This window comes from Bombina bombina, chromosome 3 (assembly GCF_027579735.1).
Source record: "Bombina bombina isolate aBomBom1 chromosome 3, aBomBom1.pri, whole genome shotgun sequence".
NCBI classification, from domain to species: domain Eukaryota; kingdom Metazoa; phylum Chordata; class Amphibia; order Anura; family Bombinatoridae; genus Bombina; species Bombina bombina.
In genome coordinates, this window is record NC_069501.1 from 526,317,368 (window position 1) to 526,341,967 (window position 24,600).

Genomic DNA, 24,600 nt, shown 5'->3' on the forward strand with positions numbered 1-24,600 from the left:
ACCGCCGGCCCCCACATTGCAACAGCCTAAATTAAACTATATTAACCCCTAAACCTAACACCCCCTAACTTTAAACCTAACCCAAACCATAACCCTAAACCTAACCCTAAACCTAACACCCCCTAACTTTAACATGGTAACAGGTAAGTTATTTATTTTAACTAGGTAGAGTAGTTAGTAAATAGTTATTAACTATTTACTAACTACCTAGTTAAAATAAATACAAACTTACCTGTGTAATAAAAATAAAACCTAAGCTGCCTTACACTTAAAGCTAACATTACAAAATAAAAAAACCTACCATTACAAAATAAAAAAACTACCATTACAAAAAATAAACACTAAAATTAAAAAAAATTTAAAAAAAATACCATTACAAAAAATAACAAACAACAATATCCAAAATAATACAAACTATTCCTATTCTAATACCCCATTTTTTTTAAAAAAATACCACAAAATAAAAAAATCCATAATCTATAATAAACTACCAAGTGCCCTTAAAAGGGCCTTTTGTAGGCTCTTAAAATGGCCTTTTGTAGGGCAATGCCCTAAAGTTTACATCTCTTTTGCTACAAAAAAACCCACAAAGACCCACTAACATTACAAACCCCCACCCCCCAAACCCACAAAATAAAAATAAAGTTAAACCTAATCTACCCATTGCCCTGAAAAGGGCATTTGTATGGGCATTGCCCTTAAAAGGGCATTCATCTCATTTACTGTCTATTAAAAATAGAAAATGGCTATTCTAAACAAACAAAAAAAACAACCCCAAAACAAAAAAAAAATTACACAAAATAAATTAAAAAAGACCTAAAAAAATGGGGGCGGAGCCTACAGCCGAAGCAGCAAGACGTCTCTTTCTTGAGCTCCTGCTGTAGGATCAAATAAATCATTATATGACATATGAAATAGAATCCTAAACTGTAATTCCTTCCTTACTAAAACTCGAGAAGGTTAAGCAACTGATATAAGTTACCCAGTTGGTTTGTTGGACGTCGCAATAGTACAGGAATCTTTCTGGCCTGAGGGGATAACGGCATGGAGTAAGCCGCCATTTTCTGAAGCATCTAGGTACTGTGGCTATCATCAGAATTACCTTTCTTTTCTCACTCACGATCGTGGACTCAAGTCAACTAATGGAGAGGCAAATTATATTAGCACTTCGCAACTTATTAATCTCTATGGAAGCCCATCACCAAGCTCTCATTGCAGACCTGAGAGAAGCAGTGGGCCTAAGCGGAGACACATCGATACCATGTGGGACAGAGGAAACTGATGGACTCTGCGCCCACAGTATACCGCACCACAGCGGAGACACACCTCAAAACCTAGAGGGGGAAAAAAGATGTGCGGTCGAACTGAATACTGAACCTAGTACACCGGACATATTGGATTACTGTGAACAGTATAGTTCTCTGCAGCCCACTGCCTCAGAAATAGAGGATACATTGCATTCAGCGGTGCAAGTGCAGAACTACTTATCATGGGCTACTGCGGTGGAAGTGGAATCAATCCAAGACGCAGCTGCGCAACGGCTCAGAGAGCTCAGTATGACAGAAAGATATGACCCAAGTGCACAGACCAGGGGCCCACTCGCAGAATCCGGTAAACCCAAAATTCAGGATGGTGAGATCAGCATTTTAATAGGAGATAACAAGACATTTAAGAAGTTAGGGGCCGCAGTTCAAACACTAGATGATCTGCGAGAAAACAGAGGAGCTCAGTATCGCATCAGGAGCTGCAAGATAAAATATCCCGTAAAGGGGTCATTTGACTGCTGTGTCCTGATAGCCAGGGACTCTCTCAGTTCACTTTCGCTAATGGCCTTAATGCAGTGCTTGCATCGATTAGCCCACTTGTTGTCTTCACCGTCTCTGCGTGGATTTAAAACTGGCATTGGGTAAATACATAAGTCCTACTAAAGTCTAGGACCATAAGCCTGATAACGGTTACAATGCATTGACTCATAACCTGGCTAGCTTATTTTAGACTTTCACAACATTATACTTCTATTATATACGTAATTTGTTCCTCACACAAGACTACTGTTATAGCCATAACATTGATTCTCAGATGTTTTGACAATGGCCCCATTTTATATGTTGCAAGCTAATTATATGTCCCTTCCCACTACTAACATGGGCTTTTCTTTCAGAAATTATATTGCTTTAGCTATTTGCTTATGTTGTTATGGCCATTCACACTGCTTCTCAGAAATTTATCCAAAGTAGCTGCCGCTCTGGAATAGGGTAATCTGAGGAAGCTTATTACTTTTCATACTTGGGTCAGAACTTGGCTAATCAGACGAATAACTAATAGATGTTGCTCAATGCTGTTTATTGACTGAATTAGGCTCAGTAGAACGTTCTGCTATATTACTTTGTTGTTGACTATTTTTTCTTGTTCACTCATAAAATTTGATATCTACTTTTTTACACTTCTGCACCCTCAGAAGTTGGATTTACATTCCCAAACTCACTATGTATGCCCTGTTATGTAATAGTTATATATTTGTTCAAGCTTGCCTGTTCAAATGTACAAATGTAATGATGTTTGCTCTCCTACTTACTATGGTCTTGAAACCTGTGTTCATATAACATTGCAAGCTTATAACTTAGTCTGCCCACACTGGCCTTATCTTATTCTATACTATTTAGCAGTCAGTACTCCAACTATGTTACATAAATGTGTTATCCTCTATCAGACTACAATTAGTTTGTTTTATCTAGGGAAATTATGTGTTTGTTAATCTTCCTGCTGCCTAAATATCAAGATCTGTAAGCAGGCACATAACACTATAAAGTCTATAATTTTTCAGCTGGGAAGAGATGGGCCCGTGGGGATACCCACTAGCAAAGTTTACTCATTACCACATTGGTTACATTGCCCATTGCCCTATTTATAGTTACATGACAGCTATGGTCTTCTTTGGCTGCCCTTTTAAGCTTAAACAATAACAACCAATACCAGGCGGCACTTTAGCCCTTAATGGTAGCAGGCTCAGTTCCCATTATTAGATTTGGGCTCAAAAGTAAAAGTAACTGTACATCTATATATGCACCTCTTTATGTCCGAGTGGCTTGCTGGACTTTAGCTTTAATTACTACTGTAAACCTTCATATGTACATAGAGCTCTGCACGGACTTTTGAACCATGGTTAACAGTCTCTGAACAACAGTTTACTCACAACACATAGGGATGTTGTATTGCTTTTTTTATTATGATTAAAACATTTTAGGATTCCTAACATTTTGAGGAGGTACTACTTAACCTTTATATTTTGAGACTCTCTTACGTCACTCAATCGTTAGAATAGAGTAGATCTGAACCATATAAGTGATGATTATTTCGACATGTTGCTAGCCCTCTCCTTCCTAGTTTTGTGTCTGGGCTGTCCTTTTGGTCTACTATAAATAATAGTTCTGTCTATTGCTGTCTCTACTAAGTTTAAAGATATATATCGTAATACAGGGCGGAAACGCAGGTTTATTATGTACGCACACCCAAATATAACTTTACCCCCTGTATATTTCTGGACTTCTGCTCCAAGATACACAAGTATTTGTCAATACCATTAGCTACTTGTAAAATAGTCATACCACTAGTTAATCTAGTCATCTCCTTAACAGAGACTTTGACCTTAAGTAGCCATCTCCTACTTATTAGAACAATGAGACTAATACAGTGTCCCCAGATGACAAGTACTAATTATGTATTTTGCAGTAGCTAGTAACAAAGATACTGCTTGTAGACACCTCCAAGAACTTATACAAGGCTCCTCCCCCCCACACACACACCCCCATCTTTGACTAGCGGTGCTTATCCGCTGAATATCCCCCCCCCCCCCATACTCTAAAGCTACTTACCTATCTACCAGTTTTATTCTCTATATCCTTAGTGGCTGTATGGCCTGAGAGTTTGTTGCTAACTGGTTAGTCATTTATGTTACTTATTATAAAAACGAGGTTCCATTTGCCTACTTATTGCATACTGTATAATTTTTGAAAAATTATGTTCAATTCTCGCTGTATTTTTTATTTATGATGCACACAGGCGATTTCTGTTATGTTTCTTTTTCCTGTAAAACCTCAATAAAAAAAATATTACAAAAAAAAAAAAAGATCTAAAAAAATGAATCTACCCATTGCTCTTAAAAGGGCATTTGTATGGGCATTGCCCTGAAAATAACATTCAGCTCTTTTACTGCCCTTAAAAGGGCAAACCACCACAAAAAATTTTTTAAAATACCTATAACTAACCCCTCTTTAGGTACTCACAGTTGTTGAAGTCCCACTTGAACGATCTTCGTCCCGGTGGCTCCATCTTCATCCATCACGGGACTGGCATCTTCTTCATCCCTTCGGAGGTGGAGTGGCAATGCGTGGAGGCAGAGGTCCAGGCCGAAGTCCGGGAGGAGGTCCAGGCAGAGGTCCATCGATCCGACGTGGAGGTCCTCTTCATGCGATCATCCGCCGCACACTGGGGATTGAAATGCAAGATACTCCTTGCATTGCATTCCTATTGGCTGAAAAAATTGAATCAGCCAATAGGAATAAGAGCTGCTTAAATCCTATTGGCTGATCAAATCAGCCAATAGGATTAAAGCAGCTCTTATTCCTATTGACTGATTCAAATTTTTCAGCCAATAGGAATGCAATGGTACCCCCAATATAAAAGGTGTACCTTGCATTTAAATCCTCAGTGTGCGGTGGACGATCGCATGAAGAGGAATTCCACGTCGGATCGATGGACCTCCACCTGGACCTCCTCCCGGACTTCGGCCTGGACCATCGCCTGTGTGCATCAAATCAGTCAATAGGATTTAAGCAGCTCTTATTCCTATTGACTGATTCAAATTTTTCAGCCAATAGGAATGCAATGGTACCCCCAATATAAAAGGTGTACCTTGCATTTAAATCCTCAGTGTGCGCTGGACGAACGCATGAAGAGGAATTCCACGTCAGATCGATGGACCTCCACCTGGACCTCCTTCCGGACTTCGGCCTGGACCATCGCCTGTGTGCATCGCTGCTCCACCTCTGGAGTGATGAAGAAGATGCCGGTCCCTCGATGGATGAAGATGGAGCCACCTGGATGAAGATGGAGCCACCGGGATGAAGATCGTTCAAGCAGGTCTTCAACAACTGTGAGTACCTAAAGAGGGGTTAGTGTAAGTTTTTTTTAAGGTTTTTTGGGGTGGATTTTTTAGATTGGAGGGGGCACTATTAAAAGAGCTGAATGCCCTTGTAAGGGCAGTAAAAGATCTGAATGTCCTTTTCAGGGCAATGCCTATACAAATGCCCTTTTCAGGGCAATGGGTAGATTAGGTTTTTTTAGATAGTTTTTTTATTTTGTGGATTTGGGGGTGGGGGTTTGTAATGTTAGTGGGTCTTTGTATTTATTTGTGAGCAAATGAGCTGTAAACTTTAAGGCAATGCCCACAAAAGGCCCTTTTAAGGGTTATTGGTAGTTTTTTTTTTTAAATGGGTATTAGAATAGGAATCATTTTTTATTATTTTTGATAATTCGTTTGTTATTTTGTGTAATGTGTTTTTTTTCATTTTGGGGTGTTTTTTTTTTAGAATAGGCATTTTTTATTTTTAATGGTCAGTAAAAGAGCTGAATGCCCTTTATTAACTTTATTTTTATTTTGTGGGTTTGGGGGGTGGGGGTTTGTATACTGTTAGGGGGGGTTTGTGTTTCTTTTTTAGAAAAATAACTGATTTTTTTTAGGGCAATGCCCTACAAAAGGCCCTTTTAAGGGCCCTTGGTAGTTTATTATAGATTAGGAAAAATTTTTATTTTGGGGTGTTTTTTTTTTTTTTAAACATACCTGTCAAATAAAAATAAAACCTAAGCTAGCTACAAAATAACTATTAGTTTTATTGTAGCTAGCTTAGGTTTTATTTCACAGGTAAGTTACTTTGTATTTAGTTTTAAATAGGTATTATTTAGTTAATAATTTAAACTTTAATTTTGGTCTATTTAAATTATGTTAAAGTAAGGGAGTGTAAGGTTTAGGGTTAGGTTCAGGGGTTAATATCGTTTAATTAAGGTTGTTGCGATGTGGGGCCGGTGGTTTAGGGGTTAATTAATAGGTTTAGTTAGTGTTGCCAATGTGGGGGGGTGCAGTTTAGGGGTTAATGGTTTTAGTTAGTGTTGGGGAACGGCGGTTTAGGGCTTAATACTTTATTTAGTGATTTAGTTAGTGTTGGCGATGTTTGGGAATGGCGGTTTAGGGGGTTAATAGGTTTAGGTAGTGTTGACGATCTGGGGGGTTTAGGGTTTAATAGTTTTAGCTTGTGTCGGTGATGTCGGGGAACTGCAGTTTCGGGTTTAATAACTTTATTTCGTTGTTTAGTTAGTGTCAGAGATGTGGGGGGCGAAGGTTTAGGGGTTAATAGGTTTAGGTAGTGTTAGTGATGTGTGAGGACGGTGATTAAGCGGTTAATAGCTTTATTTAGTGGCGGCGTGGGTGGCTGCAGCGGTTTAACATAATTTTGTGTCGGCAATCGCTGGAACATTAGTTAGGAATAACTATTCAGTCCGTAATAAAGATTCGGTCTGACATTAAAGCGACAGTGAACCCAATTTATTTTATTTTGTGATTCAGATAGAGCATGCAATTTTAAGCAACTTTCTAATTTACTCCTATTATCAAATTGTCTTTATTCTCTTGGTATCTTAATTTGAAAAGCAAGAATGTAAATTTAGATGCCGGCCCATTTTTGGTGAACAACCTGGGTTGTTCTTGCTGATTGGTGGATAACTTCACCCACCAATAAACAAGTGCTTTCCAGGGTGCTAAACCAAAAATTGGCTGGCTCCTTAGCTTAGATGCCTTCTTTTTCAAACAAAGATAGCAAGAGAACGAAGAAAAATTGATAACAGGAGTAAATTAGAAAGTTGCTTAAAATTGCATTCTCTATCTGAATAATGAAAGAAAAAAATTGGGTTCAGTGTCCCTTTAATAATAATTCCGTAACAGTTTCGAAATGCATCCGAATTTAAAAATTCGGAATGACACGAATAAATAAAAACCGAATTACCGACACATACCAAATTATTACAAATGTTTGAAACCCAATTTTTATTACAACCCGAATCAAAACGAAGCGAACCGAATTTTTTTATCGCGCACAAGTCTAGTTTAATGTCCATTTAACTGTGTAAAGGACAATATCATTTTGGTAAGCTTGTTTTATGTTGCAAGGTCAAAAAGTTACTTTGTGTTATATTTTAAAGTTGATAGTAAATATAAAATATGACTTTAATGGAATAGAACTGAATTTATCGATAAAGAAAATTAAATGCAAGAGTAAAATTTAGGAATAACCTTTCTACAAATTCTTATTAGCTTAATTTTAACTATAAATTAGATTTGTAAATGATGATGTTTTTTTCTTTGTTTATTCCTAGTGTACAAATGACAATTCAAACTTTATTCAAGTGACAAATCCTGAAAGTAAGTCACTTACTCATAGCATATTTGTCCTTATTTGTATATTATTATTATTTTTATGTTTTATTTGATTTAATAAATAATTCCCCAAAGAGAACATGACATAATACAGAGACACCTGTTAACAAATATACAAATGAATGTTCATATACTTTATATGATGTTTCTATAAACCATAACAAAAAAGAGCTTTCCTGGGTGCTGACTAAAAAAATTCTGCCTGCTTCTAAGCTTACATTCCTGCTTTTTAAAATAAAGATATCAAGAGAACGAAGAAAAATTGATAATAGAAGTAAATTAGAAAGTTCAGTAAAATTGCATGCTCTATCTGAATCATGAAAGAAAAAATGTGGGTTTAGTGTCCCTTTAAGGCTGAACATAGAAATGTACCACTTTTTTTGGGGAGGGGGGGTTCCTGAAAAATATAATTTTTTTCTTATTATTTCTTACAGATAAAATCACCTGCAGTCCTCCATGTTTGAGTGATGAAATTTGTGTTTACAGTGGCGGTGTGGCTACCTGTGTATGCAACGAGACAACATACAGAGACAAGAGTAAGTATTTGCTTTTTTATATTTGAATTAAGCTGTGAAAAATATTCTCCCCTAAATGGTAGCTTAAAAAGACATAATGGTCAAAATAGAATTGTACATGAGCATATTTCAATTTTGAATAAAATAATTTTTGCAATATATTTTAAACTAAAAAAGAATTGATCTATATATATATATATACTTTATGTTTCTTGTTTTTCTTTATAAAGTTATTTTATTATATAATGTGTGTGTGCACACATGTGTGTGAGTGTATGTAAAATATATATTTAATATCTATCATAGGAATGGGCAATAGAATGCAAGCTCAATCCTATTGGCTGATTGGATCAGCCAATAGGATGAAAGCTCAATCCTATTGGCTGATTGCAACAGCCAATAGGATTTTTTCAACCTTAATTCCGATTGGCTGATAGAATTCAATCAGCAAATCGGAATCTAAGGGACGCCATCTTGGATGACGTCATTTAAAGGAACCTTCATTCCGAAGAAGACATCGTAAGAAGTGGATGCTCTGCGTCGGATGTCTTGAAGATGGAGCTGCTCTGTGCCGGATGGATGAAGATCGAAGATGCCGTCTGGGTGAAGACTTCTGCGGGCTTGGATGAAGACTTCGGCCGCTTGGATGAAGACTTCTGCCGGCTTCGATGAGGACTTCTGCCGCTTCTTTGAGGATGGATGTCGACTCTTCAGAAACTGTAAGTGGATCTTCGGGGGTTAGTGTTAAGATTTTTTAAGGGTTTATTGGGTGGGTTTTATTTTTAGATTAGGGTCTGGGCTTTTGAAAAAGGGCTAAATGCCCTTTTAAGGCAATGCCCATACAAATGCCCTTTTCAGGGAAATGGGGAGCTTAGGTTTTTTTAGTTAGGTTTTTATTTGGGGGGTTGGTTGTGTGGGTGGTGGGTTTTACTGTTCGGGGTATTTGTATTTTTTATTTACAGGTAAAAGAGCTGATTTCTTTGGAGCAATGCCCCGCAAAAGGCCCTTTTAAGGGCCATTGGTAGTTTATTGTAGGTTAGGATTTTTTTTTATTTTGGGGGGACTTTTTTATTTTCATAGGGCTCTTAGATTAGGTGTAATTAGTTTAAATATTTGATAATTTATTTTTTATTTTGTGTAACTTAGTGTTTATTTTTTTTGTAACTTAGTGTTTGTTATTTTGTGTAACTTAGTTGTTAGTTTTCTGTAACTTTGTAATTTTTAATTGTAGATTTAAATTATTTGGGTAGGGTTAGGTGTATAATATATAATATAGTTAATTTAATTTGTAGTTTAATGTAATTTTAGTATAACAGTTAGGGTAGGTTAATTAATAGTTTAATATAGTTTAATTTAATTTTAGTATAACAGTTAGGGTAGATTAATTATTAGTTTAATATAGTTTAATGTAATTTTAGTATAACAGTTAGGGTAGATTAATTATTAGTTTAATATAGTTTAATTTAAATCTAAAGGCAAGTTTACATTTATTATAAGATAGGGATGAGTTAATATGTTAGGTTTAGGGGTTAATAGGTTAATTTAGTTTATGGCGATGTGGGGGGCTGGCGGTTTAGGGGTTAATAGGTTTAGTAAGTGGTAGTGATGTGGGAGGCCAGAGGTTTAGGGGTTAATACATTTAGTTAGTTGCGGCGGGGTCCGGGAGTGGCAGGGTAGGTGTTAATAACTTTATTAGAGATGCTGTGGCTCCGGGAGCGGCGGTTTAGGGGTTAATAACTTTATTTAGTTGCGGCGGGGTCCGGGAGCAGCGGGATAGGGGTTAAACAGTTTAGTATAGTGGCTGTGTTTAGTGACAGTATACAAATAAAGCTGTGAAAAAGTCGAATAGCAGCGAGATCGATGACTGTTAGTTAACAACAGTCCGCTGCTCATCGCCCCGTACTTGGTGCGCAGCTTTTTGACAGCTTTTTTGTTAAATATGGAGAGCGTATTCAGGTCCGCAGCCGCGATGTTAGGCGATGTCAGACGAGCGTATTGATGCCGTTGAATGCAAGTAAGTTGACGGTCTGATACGTAGGCCTCTATATATGTCTCTTTTAAAACTGCCTATTGCAGTTGTATAATATGTATATGTCCATCTATTGCTTCTCTGTACACCATCAATAATATTGATTCCAATAAAATACATGGGCCAGATTACAAGTGGCATGCTATTTAGTGCTTTTGTGTGCAAACACCTCCATAAGTAAACTCTTAAAGTGCGCAGGTAGTGCTTGCGCAAAAGCCGTTGCACACTAACTTGAGAATTTAGAATGTAGCGTATCATATCCGCTGCACAACACCATACGCTGTCTGCATTTTTGTGAACTGCTGGTGCAATGCCGCCCCCTGCAGATTCTCGGCCAATCGGCCACTAGGAGGGGGTGTCAATCAACCCGATCGTATTCGATCAGGTTGATTTCTGTCTGCTGCCTCAGAGCAGGTGGACAAGTTATGTAGCAGCAGTCTTCAGGTTCGTCGGAAACAAAGGGCATCAAGCTCCATACGGAGCTTGATAAATCGGCCCCATAGGGGGGTAGTTATCAAGCCGTCTACTTTTCTGCCTTCGCCGGCCCAATACGCCCGCCTAAGCTTGCCTACCTTTGCCGCCGCGGACCTTGAATACGTTCGCCTAAGTTATCAAATAAAGCTGTCAAAATGCCGCGGGGCGATGAGGAGCGGACTGTGAGAGTTATCACACATCCAATCTCGCTGCTCTTCGGCTTTTTCGCACCCACACTAAACTACACTGTTCTATCCCTATACCGGCGCCCCCGGAGCCCCCCGCAACTAAATAAAGTTACTAACCCCTAAACCGCCACTCCTAGACCCTGCCGCAACTCTTATAAATGTATTAACCCCTAAACCGCCGCTCCTAGACCCTGCCGCAACTCTGATAAATGTATTAACCCCTAAACCGCCGCTCCCGGACACCGCTGCCACCTACAGTATACCTAGTAACCCCTATCCTGCCCCCCCTATACCGTCGCCCTCTATAATAAAATTATTAACCCCTATCCTGCCCCCCCTACACCGTCATCACCTATAATAAATGTTTTAACCCCTATCCTGCCCCCCACTACACCGCCGCCACTGTAATAAAATTATTAACCCCTAAACCTAAGTCTAACACTAACCCTAACACCCCCCTAACTTAAATATTAATTAAATAAATCTAAATAATATTACTCTTATTAACTAAATTAATCCTATTTAAAACTAAATACTTACCTTTAAAATAAACCCTAATATAGCTACAATATAAATAATAATTATATTGTAGCTATCTTAGGATTTATATTTATTTTACAGGTAACTTTGTATTTATTTTAGCTAGTTAGAATAGTTATTAACTATTTAATAACTACCTAGCTAAAAGAAATACAAAATTACCTGTAAAATAAATCCTAACCTAAGTTACAATTAAACCTAATACTACACTATCATTAAATTAATTAAATAAACTACCTACAAATAACTACAATTAAATACAATTACATAGACTAACTAAAGTACAAAAAATAAAAAAAGCTAAGTTACAAAAAATAAAAAAAGCTAATTTACAAAAAATAAAAAAATAAGTTACAAACATTTTAAAAATATTACAACAATTTTAAGCTACTTACACCTAATCTAAGCCCCCTAATAAAATAACAAACCCCCCAAAATAAAAAAAATGCCCTACCCTATTCTAAATTAAATAAAGTTCAAAGCTCTTTTACCTTACCAGCCCTTAAAAGGGCCATTTGTGGGGCTTGTCCCAAAGAAAACTGCTCTTTTGCCTGTAAAAGAAAAATACAACCCCCCCAACATTAAAACCCACCACCCACATACCCCTAATCTAACCCAAACCCCCCTTACAAAAACCTAACACTAATCCCCTGAAGATCATCCTACCTTGAGTCGTCTTCACTCAGCCGAGCAGCGATGGAACCGAAGTGGACATCCGGAGCGGAAGAAGGTAATCCTCCAAGCGGCGCTGAAGAAATCTTCCATCCGATGAAGTCATCATCCAGGCGGCGCTGAAGAAGTCTTCGATCCGGGCGATGTCATCTTCCAAGAGGCGCTGAAGAGGTCTTCTATCCGGGCGATGTCATCTTCCAAGCCGGGTCTTGAATCTTCCTCCCGCCGACGCGGAACATCCTTCTTCACCGACGGACTACGACGAATGAAGGCTCCTTTAAGGGATCGGAACAGCCAATAGAATGCGAGCTCAATCTGATTGGCTGATTGGATCAGCCAATCGGATTGAACTTGAATCTGATTGGCTGATTCCATCAGCCAATCAGATTTTTTCCACCTTAATTCCGATTGGCTGATAGAATCCTATCAGCCCTCAAATTACAAAACAAATTAATACAACACACAGAGAAAACCCAGCACTCACTTACAAGCTGACGTGGTACCTGAGCTTGTCCCATTTGGCCAGATGCGGTGACTAACCTTTCCATTTTTGCTTTTAAATCTTAGCTGAGAGCTTGTAAGTGAGTGCTGGGTTTTCTCTGTGTGTTGTATTAATTTGTTTTGTAATTTTCCCTATGGTTCTTGCACCCAGACCTGTCTGGGGTTAACTGCTTGTGGCTCTGGGGACAGCACAGCTTCCTGTGAGTGCCAGTGGCACCCAGGGCTGAGCATGTTGCAGGGTCATGGGATGTGTACCCGGTCCGGTATGAGAGTGCAGTTCCCTTCCGTGTTTTGTATATGTCTAGGGTGGTTACATATTCCTGTGCACCCTTCCCTTGTTTTCAGTTTGTTTGGATTTGAAAGCTTGCATTGTGTGGCTGTTTTAGGGTCTCAGGTATTGGAGAGGACCTTGACGTGGTACCTGAGCTTGTCCCATTTGGCCAGATGCGGTGACTAACCTTTCCATTTTTGCTTTTAAATCTTAGCTGAGAGCTTGTAAGTGAGTGCTGGGTTTTCTCTGTGTGTTGTATTAATTTGTTTTGTAATTTTCCCTATGGTTCTTGCACCCAGACCTGTCTGGGGTTAACTGCTTGTGGCTCTGGGGACAGCACAGCTTCCTGTGAGTGCCAGTGGCACCCAGGGCTGAGCATGTTGCAGGGTCATGGGATGTGTACCCGGTCCGGTATGAGAGTGCAGTTCCCTTCCGTGTTTTGTATATATATATATGTTATGGGTAAAGTCTGAAATCCCAAGCAGCTCTGAGTAAAGCCATCGACACAATGTTTTTTTGCTGGGCGGTTCAAGGAAGGCGCCCCACCGATCCTCTGGCTTCCACCCCAAGTGAACCTTGGAGAATGAGGTTTAAAAGGGGGGATTTGCCCCCCTTGAACCCCCATGTGGAAAAATAATGAAGATGTGGGAATTACAGTGCATCATATATATGTTTCACAAATGTATTTGTTACTGAAATGTGCTAAAAAGCAGCATTTTATTTTTAAATCAAATACAACACACACATATAGACATTTACTGTATATGTATGTGTATGCATGATTACATAATGAACACATAAGTGTGATATATAATATACTTATGTAAACATTTTGTTTTGTGACTTTCTACTCCAGTATTCCATGACAAAGCAAATGTAATATCCACCTTTTTTTCTCCATTTTACATCTGGCAAACGTGCCAGACGTAATGTATTAATGAGATGTATGGCTTAATTTCCCACTGGCCTCTCCCAATTTCTATAGTGATAGTTTAGAGTACAAGCTGAACAGCATCACATTTCTCAAAACAATATTTTAGCATGAGATCTAGTCCAGAAATAATCTACACACTGGTGAATGGTATTAACAAACATAATAACTTTATGACCAGGAAGATCTCTACCAACGTAGTAAATAACTCTGAAGATCTGTTCTTTTAACTAATGATTCTATGGAGAACGTTCAGCCTAATATCTCTTTTCCTCGGTTATCTATTGTTCCATATATTATGTTCTTATCCTAAAAAAAAGTGAAAGGACCAGTCAACACAGTAGATTTGCATAATCAACAAATGCATGATAACAAGACAATGCAATAGCACTTACTCTGAACTTCAAATGAGTAGTAGATTTTTTTTCTCATAATTTTAAAAGTTATGTCTATTTTCACGCCCCCTGTACCATGTGACAGCCATCAGCCAATCACAAATGCATACATGTACCATGTGACAGCCATCAGTCAATCACAATCGCATACACATTTATTCTTGCACATGCTCAGTAGGAGCTGGTGACTCAAAAGGTTTGAGTATAAAAAGACTGTGCACATTTTGATGATGGAAGTAAATTGAAAAGTTGTTTAAAATTGCATGGTCTATAGTTAACATGATTATTTTAGCGGCAAGATATTTAATTTTTAAGAAATGGAAAGGAAGTGCGAGTCCCAGTATAACTGAGCTTAAAAATTGTTTAAAGAAGCAGTGTATGCTAGAACAAAGGGATACTGATATGAATGAGGAAGTAGATATTCAAGTTTTTTTTTTTTTTTAAAATGGTCAGTATTTATTAAAACGCTGTCGGTTAATGAGATAGAATATCTGACCTACCCATTCAGGAATTCAGAGCTAGTGCTATTGGGGGTCTGGTAATCTTCCTTGCTCAAGATTAAACTTAGTTATTACTTTTCACTTTTTTTTTCCCTTCCCCTCTTCACTTCCCTCCATGGTGGGGGTTCAGTTTCTCCTTGGGGGTGATATGTATGGTCAGTAGGATTGGTCATCCTGAATTTCTTCTCCTGAAGCTGGGTCTCTAACAAGAAATGATTCAATTTGCGATAGAGATTGGAGGATTTAATATACAGGGCCAGGGATGGCACAGATAATGGCTCATATGACATTATCCCTCCAGTGACAAGGCTATTTCCAGTGTTTAACTTTAAGATGAATCAAGTATAACTTAAAGGGACATGCCACCCACATTTTTTCTTTTATGATTTAGAAAGAGAATGCAATTTTAAACATCTTTCTAATTTACTTATATTATCTAATTTGTTTTATTCTCTTGATATTTTTTGATGAAAAGCATATCTAGATATGCTCACTAGCTGCTGATTGGTTGCTGCACATAGAAGCATCATGTGATTGGCTCACCGTGTGCATTGCTTTTTCTTCAAATAAGGATATTTAAAAAATGAAGCAAAATAAATTATGGAAGTAAATTGTAATGTTGTTTAAATTTCTTTTCTCTATCTGAATCATGAAAGAAAGATTTTGGGTTTAGTGGCCCTTTAAGGAAGAGTATAGGTCTATTTGTTTTCAATGTAATTCTTTCACTATTTTTTCTTTTTTTTACTAAAACACTGTGCATTTTGGAATACAAGAATGTAACGACATGGCTGACTTTTAAAATTTTGCTTAGGTTGTTTAAAGAAAAATGGTTAAATTAATCATTGTATAAGAGGGGTGGGGTTTTCCGCTTCCTTTTTTTTTTTTTTTTTTTTTTTTTTTTGGGTGTGGATGGTTTTTAATTTTTGTTTTGCCTTGGTTTGTTTTATTTTGAATTGTTTAGATTTGTTTTTATTTTAATCATGAAGATATATGTATACAAAATTATCCATTTTCCGTTTTTTTGGGACATCGTATAGTATGATAGATTATACATTAAGATAAATGGTTAAGTGGTACAACTTTGTTTTTCTTTTCTATTTGAAAAATACTTGTAAGAAGGTACTATGAGCAATGTACTAGCAACGTTTTGTATTAATGTTATGATTTATATATTTTTTTGTGTTGTTTTTTTCTCCCTGTTATTGAAAATGGATCTAAAATAAAAATGTAAAAAAAAAATTGCATGGTCTATCTGAATAATGAAAGTTTAATTTTGACTTGAGTGTCCCTTTAAATCCATTCCCCATGCTTCATGTACAAAATGATATCTCTCTAAATGTGTTGTCCCTCTTAGATGTTGTTATTATTAGTCATATGTTGTTTTTACACAATACTTTGACTATAGTAATAACAAAAGACTTTTTACATTGTCATAACATTTCCATTACATTCCATTTATTGTCATTAACATGAGATTCTTTATTTTCAGCTGTTGCAGACCTATTCTCATCACTGACCTGCGATGGTAGTTTAATATACATCTCTATTAACAAATGTCTTCTGACTGCCCTTGGCTATGACTACAACCTTATTCATCTTATTGACAAAACCTGCTTTGTAGATAATACTGTTGGTATAGATAGTCGGGCTGTAGTAGTCCTTCAGGTCAACCTTCAGGGAGGATTGTGTGGTCCAATGAAGGTAAGTGCTATATCAATTAGATAGTTGCTAGTCCTAAAATTTAGTGTATCCAAATTGGCTTCTTCAACAGGTTCCCTTATGCCCCCTGATCAATATATTTACTTACATGATCTGAAAGAGTTCATCACTTAAATAGATCCTTTAATGTACCTGTGAGGATATAAATGTTTGTTAATCCCCAATATGGCACTCCTGCTATGATCACATTTGGATTAGCCATAGGTATTTATATTCAATCACATTTCACTTCCATTCTATCCTTTCTAACATATTGAGTTACAATATACTGAAGTTCAAATAATTTGCTCTATGCATGCTTCTGAACATATCATACATGAAACATATGTACAGTACTGTGTAAAAGTCACCATTAGATTTGTTTTTTTTTACCAATAGTTTAATTACCATATATAATTATTTCTCAATCTCTTTTTTAGAACCCCCCCCCCCAGTAATTTCTATGCAGTATTAAAAATCAGACAAAACAGCTTCTATAGGCTAAAGTAGCAAGTATTTTGTGTGATCTCCCGTTACACTTTAGCAATACAGGGAGTGCAGAATTATTAGGCAAATGAGTATTTTGACCACATCATCCTCTTTATGCATGTTGTCTTACTCCAAGCTGTATAGGCTCGAAAGCCTACTACCAATTAAGCATATTAGGTGATGTGCATCTCTGTAATGAGAAGGGGTGTGGTCTAATGACATCAACACCCTATATCAGGTGTGCATAATTATTAGGCAACTTCCTTTCCTTTGGCAAAATGGGTCAAAAGAAGGACTTGACAGGCTCAGAAAAGTCAAAAATAGTGAGATATCTTGCAGAGGGATGCAGCACTCTTAAAATTGCAAAGCTTCTGAAGCGTTATCATCGCACAATCAAGCGTTTCATTCAAAATAGTCAACAGGGTCGCAAGAAGCGTGTGGAAAAACCAAGGCGCAAAATAACTGCCCATGAACTGAGAAAAGTCAAGCGTGCAGCTGCCAAGATGCCACTTGCCACCAGTTTGGCCATATTTCAGAGCTGCAACATCACTGGAGTGCCCAAAAGCACAAGGTGTGCAATACTCAGAGACATGGCCAAGGTAAGAAAGGCTGAAAGACGACCACCACTGAACAAGACACACAAGCTGAAACATCAAGACTGGGCCAAGAAATATCTCAAGACTGATTTTTCTAAGGTTTTATGGACTGATGAAATGAGAGTGAGTCTTGATGGGCCAGATGGATGGGCCCGTGGCTGGATTGGTAAAGGGCAGAGAGCTCCAGTCCGACTCAGACGCAAGCAAGGTGGAGGTGGAGTACTGGTTTGGGCTGGTATCATCAAAGATGAGCTTGTGGGGCCTTTTCGGGTTGAGGATTTAGTCAAGCTCAACTCCCAGTCCTACTGCCAGTTTCTGGAAGACACCTTCTTCAAGCAGTGGTACAGGAAGAAGTCTGCATCCTTCAAGAAAAACATGATTTTCATGCAGGACAATGCTCCATCACACGCGTCCAAGTACTCCACAGCGTGGCTGGCAAGAAAGGGTATAAAAGAAGAAAATCTAATGACATGGCCTCCTTGTTCACCTGATCTGAACCCCATTGAGAACCTGTGGTCCATCATCAAATGTGAGATTTACAAGGAGGGAAAAAAAGTACACCTCTCTGAACAGTGTCTGGGAGGCTGTGGTTGCTGCTGCACGCAATGTTGATGGTGAACAGATCAAAACACTGACAGAATCCATGGATGGCAGGCTTTTGAGTGTCCTTGCAAAGAAAGGTGGCTATATTGGTCACTGATTTGTTTTTGTTTTGTTTTTGAATGTCAGAAATGTATATTTGTGAATGTTGAGATGTTATATTGGTTTCACTGGTAAAAATAAATAATTGAAATGGGTATATATTTGTTTTTTGTTAAGTTGCCTAATAATTATGCACAGTAATAGTCACCTGCACACACAGATATCCCCCTAAAATAGCTAAAACTAAAAACAAACTAAAAACTACTTCCAAAAATATTCAGCTTTGATATTAATGAGTTTTTTGGGTTCATTGAGAACATGGTTGTTGTTCAATAATAAAATTAATCCTCAAAAATACAACTTGCCTAATAATTCTGCACTCCCTGTAGCAGGAACCCTAATTAATGTCATTGCTAACACCTGTATTTGTCCTACTATTTCATGTCAAAATGACTGCTGTAAAAAAGGTCTATTCCACCAGGTTTATGCAAGACATGCTTGAGCATTACATACACATGTGGTATGAATTTATTTAATTAGAAGCTTGCTAATAAGACCTACTTTTAATCACATCATTCCATTCAAAATGCCAAAGATCACATAATTTTACAGATGTAAAATCATACTTTTGCATCAGCAAGGTCACTTTCAAAGGGAAATACTCAAGATGTGGGGGTCAATTTATCAAGCTCCGTACAGAGCTTGATGCCCCATGTTTCCAGCGAGCCTTCAGGCTTGCCGGAAACAGAAAACCGCTGCTCCATAACCTGTCAGCCTGCTCTGAGGCCGCGGACAGAAATCAACCCGATCGAATACGATCGGGTTGATTGATACCCCTGCTAGCGGCCGATTGGCCGCAAATCTGCAGGGGCGGTATTGCACCAGCAGTTCACAAGAACTGCTGGTGCAATGATAAATGCATTATCGATGTGCGGCGGACATGATACTCTACATTGTATCATGTCCGCTCGCACATTAATAAATTGACCCCATGGTATTCAAGCTGTTATAAAGAAATTTTAAGAATCAGGAGAGGTCAAGGACAAAAAAAGGACTTGAAGGCCAAGAAAACTTTCCAAATCTGATGAGAAGTCTCTCAGAGTTTTTTTCTTTGAGAGACTGGATGAAGTCCAGCAAGGACCTGGCTCAGTCTCTGGCAGCTTCATCAGGATGCCAAGTTGACCCTTCTACATTCCAAAGAATCTTGATCAGGAACGGTCTTTGCGGAAGGATAGCAGCCAATTGTTGAACAATATGTGAGAAGAAGAATTGGAGAGAGATGGAAGAATTAGTGCTTGCGGCCTTCGGTGAACCATGTTCTGTCCTGGTTTGGGGATGCATTTCTGCCATGTCTGTCCTGGTTTGGGGATGCATTTCTGCCAGTGTTGTTGGCAATATTGCCCAAATTGATGGTATAATAAATGCTGAAAAGTACAGACAGGTTTTAATTCATCATGCCATTTCTTCTGGAAAGAGCCTGACTGGTAATGGTTTTATTTTTCAGCATGATAAGGATCCCAAGAACACTGCTAATGCAGTGAAATTATATTTGAGGAGAAAAACAGTTGATAAAACACTGACAGTCATGGACTGGCCTCCACAGAAGTCCAACCTGAATATTATAGAGGCAGTATGGTATCACCTGGACAGAGAAAGAAATAAAAGACAACCTGAATCTAAAGAAGAACTTTGGGAAGTGCTGAATGAAGCCTGGTATAATATACCAGAAGATTTTTTCAGAAAACTTCAGGACAGTCTCCACAAAAGAGTTCAAGATGTGCTTGGTGCCAAGGGAGGTCACACTAAATACAAATTTCTGCCTGAAGAAGGCATTTTGTTCTGAAAATTGTGGAGGTTTTTTATATTTTGTGTACATATTTCCTGTGTTTTCTATTTGTATATTAATAAATATGGATGGTCATTAAAACTTTGCTAAAACAACAAATCTAATGGTGGCCTAAGACTTTTGCACAGTACTGTTTATTTATTAAAGGGACAATACTTATTCTTTATTACTTATTGTTACATACCAGACAAACATCTTGCAACGGCTTCCATATATATATAAGCTTGTAAGAATTACATAAAACTTTTAAATTATCATTGTTTGTTAGCAGCTGAAAATGGCTGCCAAGCTCCACCCATAACTTTCTCATTGTCCATGTAACTGTTTTCTTGTATGACAATTTAGCAGTACATGTTTAATATTTTTCAGTTTTATATTTCAAATTGCATATGCACAAATCAGCTTGTGCAAGAAGGAAAAGGTATTTAAAAGTTGATTGTGATTGCAGAAACTTAACATACCAAAATATACACGCAATAGTTGGGTGGAGCTTTGCGGTCGTTTTCCACTCCTGACAAACAATGAATATTTAAAAGTTTTATGCACTTCTTACAAGCTTATATATGTCGGACCAATTGTAGGATGCTTCTCTGGTATGCATACAGAAAAAAAGCTCTCTACCAGGAACGAATAACAGCTCAGTAGCTTGTTCTATGGCGAGTTACAACCTAGTAGCAGCCTCTTTTAGCCCAATTGTGCTTTTCACTGAGGAAAACTTTCCTGTAGTATATCAGTCTGAGGTCAGTCCAGCCCCAAAATAACAGGCAATTCTCCTGTGAACAAGGAACATGACAACCCCAGTGATGTACAGCCATAATCCTCTAAGCACGTTGGGCAAGGAGTCCACATCTGTTTTCCCCCATCACCCTTAGGGAGACCTCCCAAAGTGTCATAATACAAATGCATACAAAAAGAGAAGCATTCAACCAGGAACGAACAACAGCTCAGTAGCTTGTTCTATGACGAGTTACTACCTAGGAGCAGCCTAAGGGTGATGCAGGAAACCAGATATGGACCCGTTGCTCAGTGTGCCTAAATGTAGCCACCAGTCAATAAGTACTACCCAGGGTGCTGAACCAAAAATTAGCCGGCTCCTAAGCTTACACTCCAGCTTTTCAAATAAAGATAACAAGAGAATGAAGAAAAATTGATAATAGGATTAAATTAGAAAGTTGCTTAAAATTGCATGCTTTATCTGAATCATGGAAGACAAATTTGGGTTTCATATCCCTTTAAGACATCAGAAAGTCGTAGCTGAATTTAGCTTTTGAGAGCTCTCTTCTTCCAGTCAATCTGGCCTGACTACTGATGACATTCTGCAATACAGTCCTATACAGAGCATCTGCCAACCAAAAATCTTCTCAGATGTTGTAGAAATCTAGAGAGGAACATGAACTAAAATGCACAGCGTATCAAATAGTTTCCAACAATTTGAGTCTCACTGTTTTGCAGGAGTTTGCAAATAGTTATCCGTGGAGCATTTTTATAATAATAAAAAGCACTAATAAATTAGAACATTTTAGCTTTGCATTAATATGTTATTTTAAATGTATTTTCATAAGATATCATTTGTAACGCCACATGTTGATCTTTACTGATAAGAAATAAATTACAGCATCAATGTGTATGTAATATTTCACTCTTTGTATATTTACAACTCAATGTAACTTCACTTACAGTCTCTTTAAATAATACATTTTTCCTCTGGTTAATAATCCACTGTCTCCATTTTCCCTTGTCTATTCCACCCAGAATCCGTCAACTTGATTCCTTTATTTAATTGACAAGCATTATCGGCTATTTTATTCCTAAAAGGAATTTGAAATTCTGTTATTAAAATCCTAAGCTCTCTATGACTTGACTCCCCATATACAGTATTACCACTCTTATTTCAGATATTCTGACCCACTGCACATCCTGTATGATTGCTGAACATTCTGTTCCGGAAGCTACAACATCTGTAATCCTCTAATTTTCCTATCATATGTTGCAAGAAAAGTAAGAAATCTGGGTAATCCTAGGATAACCCGGATAAAACGGACATTACCCAAGCAGCCGTGGGTAAAGCCCAATGTACTGTAATTCCCCATCTACACTATTTATTTTGCCTCCACCTTTGGGGTTCAAGGAAGGCCCCAATGCCCATCCTCTGGCATCCACCCTAAGTGAACCTTGGGGAATGAGGTTTAACAAGTGGGTGCGTTGCCCCCCTTGAACCCCCCAGGCAGAGGCAAAAAAGATAATGAAGATGGGGGAATTACAGTGCATCGTATATATGTTTGATGCAGTGACTAGATGAAGCACATCGGATTTATGATCTTACATCAGGCTTTTCCCTCAGCCGCTTGGGTAATATGCAACATATATATATAATTTAATAAGCCAGCACTCTCTGTTCCTGAGTTATGTTCATAATTCCCGGGGTGCCACCCAGAAGTAAACAGCAAAATAATACAGAAGGTGCACTCGCCGTGTATCAAAGTGTTTTTTAATACAAAGTACTTTGTATTTAAAAAAACACTTTGATACACGGCGAGTGCACCTTCTGCTTACAAAAAGCACTTCATCAGGGATAACAGCTGATATATTCATTAGTGAAGGTTCCTTTTCTAAGATAGGAAGATATCTTTTGACTATGCTACATATCTTGTTATATTGGTTATTATACTGAGTAGAAAAACAAGATTCTTATCTATGTTCTTTGTCTTGGATTGATCTTTAAGTAGGCTATCTCAATACATTAATCTCACATTATCTTGAGTGTCTTTTAAGAGTCTCTTACTGTAACCTCTGTCAATAAGGCGTTCTTTTAATAGGTCTGCATGTTTGTCATAATCTTCAATGCTACTGCAATTCCAGTGGAGCCTCATAAATTGACCTTTGGGGATTGCCCTTTTAAGATGTTTGGGATGATTTGATTCTGCTCTTAAAATGGTATTACCAGCGATTTCTTATTCTAAAAGCTTCCATAGCTAAGACTTGGTTTCTTTTATCTGATTTAATTTTTAAATCCAGGAAATTAATGCTATCTTTTGCCCAATTACAAGTAAATCTTAGATTCATGCTATTATCATTTAATTTCTTGACAAAATTTTCCATCTGTATAACACTACCATGCCAGATTATTAGTACATCATCGATGAACCTAGTATAAAATTTGATGTTGTCTTTAAAGTCATTTAGGTCCCCAAATATTTTAAAAAGTTCAAAATAACTCAAATATATATTCGCGTATGAGGGGGCAAATTTTGCCCCCATAGCTATACCTCTGTGCTGCAAATACATCTTACCTTCAAACACAAAATAATTATGGGTGAGTAGAAATTTAACCACATCAACCAAATAACTAATAAAGACAACATCAAAATTAGTGTAGAATTTCAAAATCTCTTCCAAGGCTAAAAGGCCTTGGCTGTGTGGAATACAAGAATATAATGAAACTACATCTATATTGTCAATAAGAAATATGAATCATCCCAAAAGAACCCATCCAACTTCCTAAGCAACTGTTTAGTATCTCGCAGGTGTCCTAGCATATTGATAACAATAGGCTGCAAAAATCCATCTATCCATTCACCTAGTTTCTCACCTAGGGTGCCAATGGTAGAAATAATGGGCCTCACCGGGGGTTTTAATGGATTTTTGTGGATCTTAGGCAAATGTTTAAAGGTAGATACTACTGGAAATTTGACTAAAAGGGAATCTACAGTTTTATCATCTAGTATACATAATTTTAATCCCTCTGTCAGTATTTTATCCAATTCATTCACAAATTTTGTGGTAGGATTAAATGTAAGAGCCTTAGAAGTATCTCTATCACTCAGTTGTGTAGGCCTCTGTTACATAGACTATTCTATCTAGAATCACTATAAATCCACCCTTGTCTGAGTTTGTAATCACTATATTTTAATTTCTTTGTAGGTTCTGAAGTGCTTGCCATTCTGTTCTAGATAAATTGTTAGTATGTTTAAATTGTTTTCTCTCACAATTATTTAATTTAGTAAGTTCTTGTTCAACTATGGTATGAAACAAACCTATATTTTCACCCCTAGATTGTGAGGGATAAAAATGTTTATTCGTATATTTCATGTTACTTCTAGGAACCACAATATTTTCTTCACTATGTCTAAGACTATCTCTATGTAAAGATACTAGATCAGTTATATCACATAGTTCACTGAAATTCATTTCTTCAACATTCTTAAATATAGTAGCATCAATATCAGATCTTGCATTAGTTACAGAATTATCAGAATCCTTAACATCATTCATTTCAGAAAAATGTTTTTTTAGGGTCACTTTTCTCATGAACTTATTAAAGTCCAGAAGTTCATCAAATAGGTCAAAGTCATTAGAGGGAGCGAAACCAAGTCCTTTGGCCAGAAACTTATGTTGATCATCTGTAAGCTGTAAACTTGAAAGATTGATTACATTTTGCCCCTCTGGCTTTTCCCATTTTTGGATCCCTTATTGGCTCTGCTGGGATATCTGGGTGTGGACGTATTAGAATCTATTTTTGTAGTATTACTGGTAGATGGTAAGGAATCCTTCTTAACCATTTCAGAGAAAGATTTACATTTTATATTTTACTTTGGTCTTGCTCCAAGTTCTTTTTCTTGGTACTGTTCTTTAGTTGTTTCCACAGTATTAATCTCTGTACTTAGTTGGTTAGGATCGAAAACTTGTTCTGAATCTGAAGAAACCGACAATTCTTCTGCAGTATTGACAGAGCAATCTGTGCTTATACTACTTTCACTGAAAGTGACTTTTCTCTGTCCAGGGTTCTTCTTTTTGTTCTTATACCACTTCTTCTTTTCCTTTTTTTTT

General features: G+C 37.4%; 1 protein-coding gene across 1 annotated transcript in view; it reads left to right on the forward strand.

Moving 5' to 3' along the window:
- Positions 1-24,600, forward strand: part of LOC128653573 (uncharacterized) — a 261,458-nt gene that overhangs the window by 149,634 nt on the left and 87,224 nt on the right. The window contains exons 16-18 of the mRNA XM_053706954.1: positions 7,426-7,471; positions 7,921-8,022; positions 15,992-16,203. Of these exons, the coding sequence (XP_053562929.1) occupies positions 7,426-7,471; positions 7,921-8,022; positions 15,992-16,203 (360 nt within the window). The remainder of the gene's footprint in view (positions 1-7,425; positions 7,472-7,920; positions 8,023-15,991; positions 16,204-24,600) is intronic.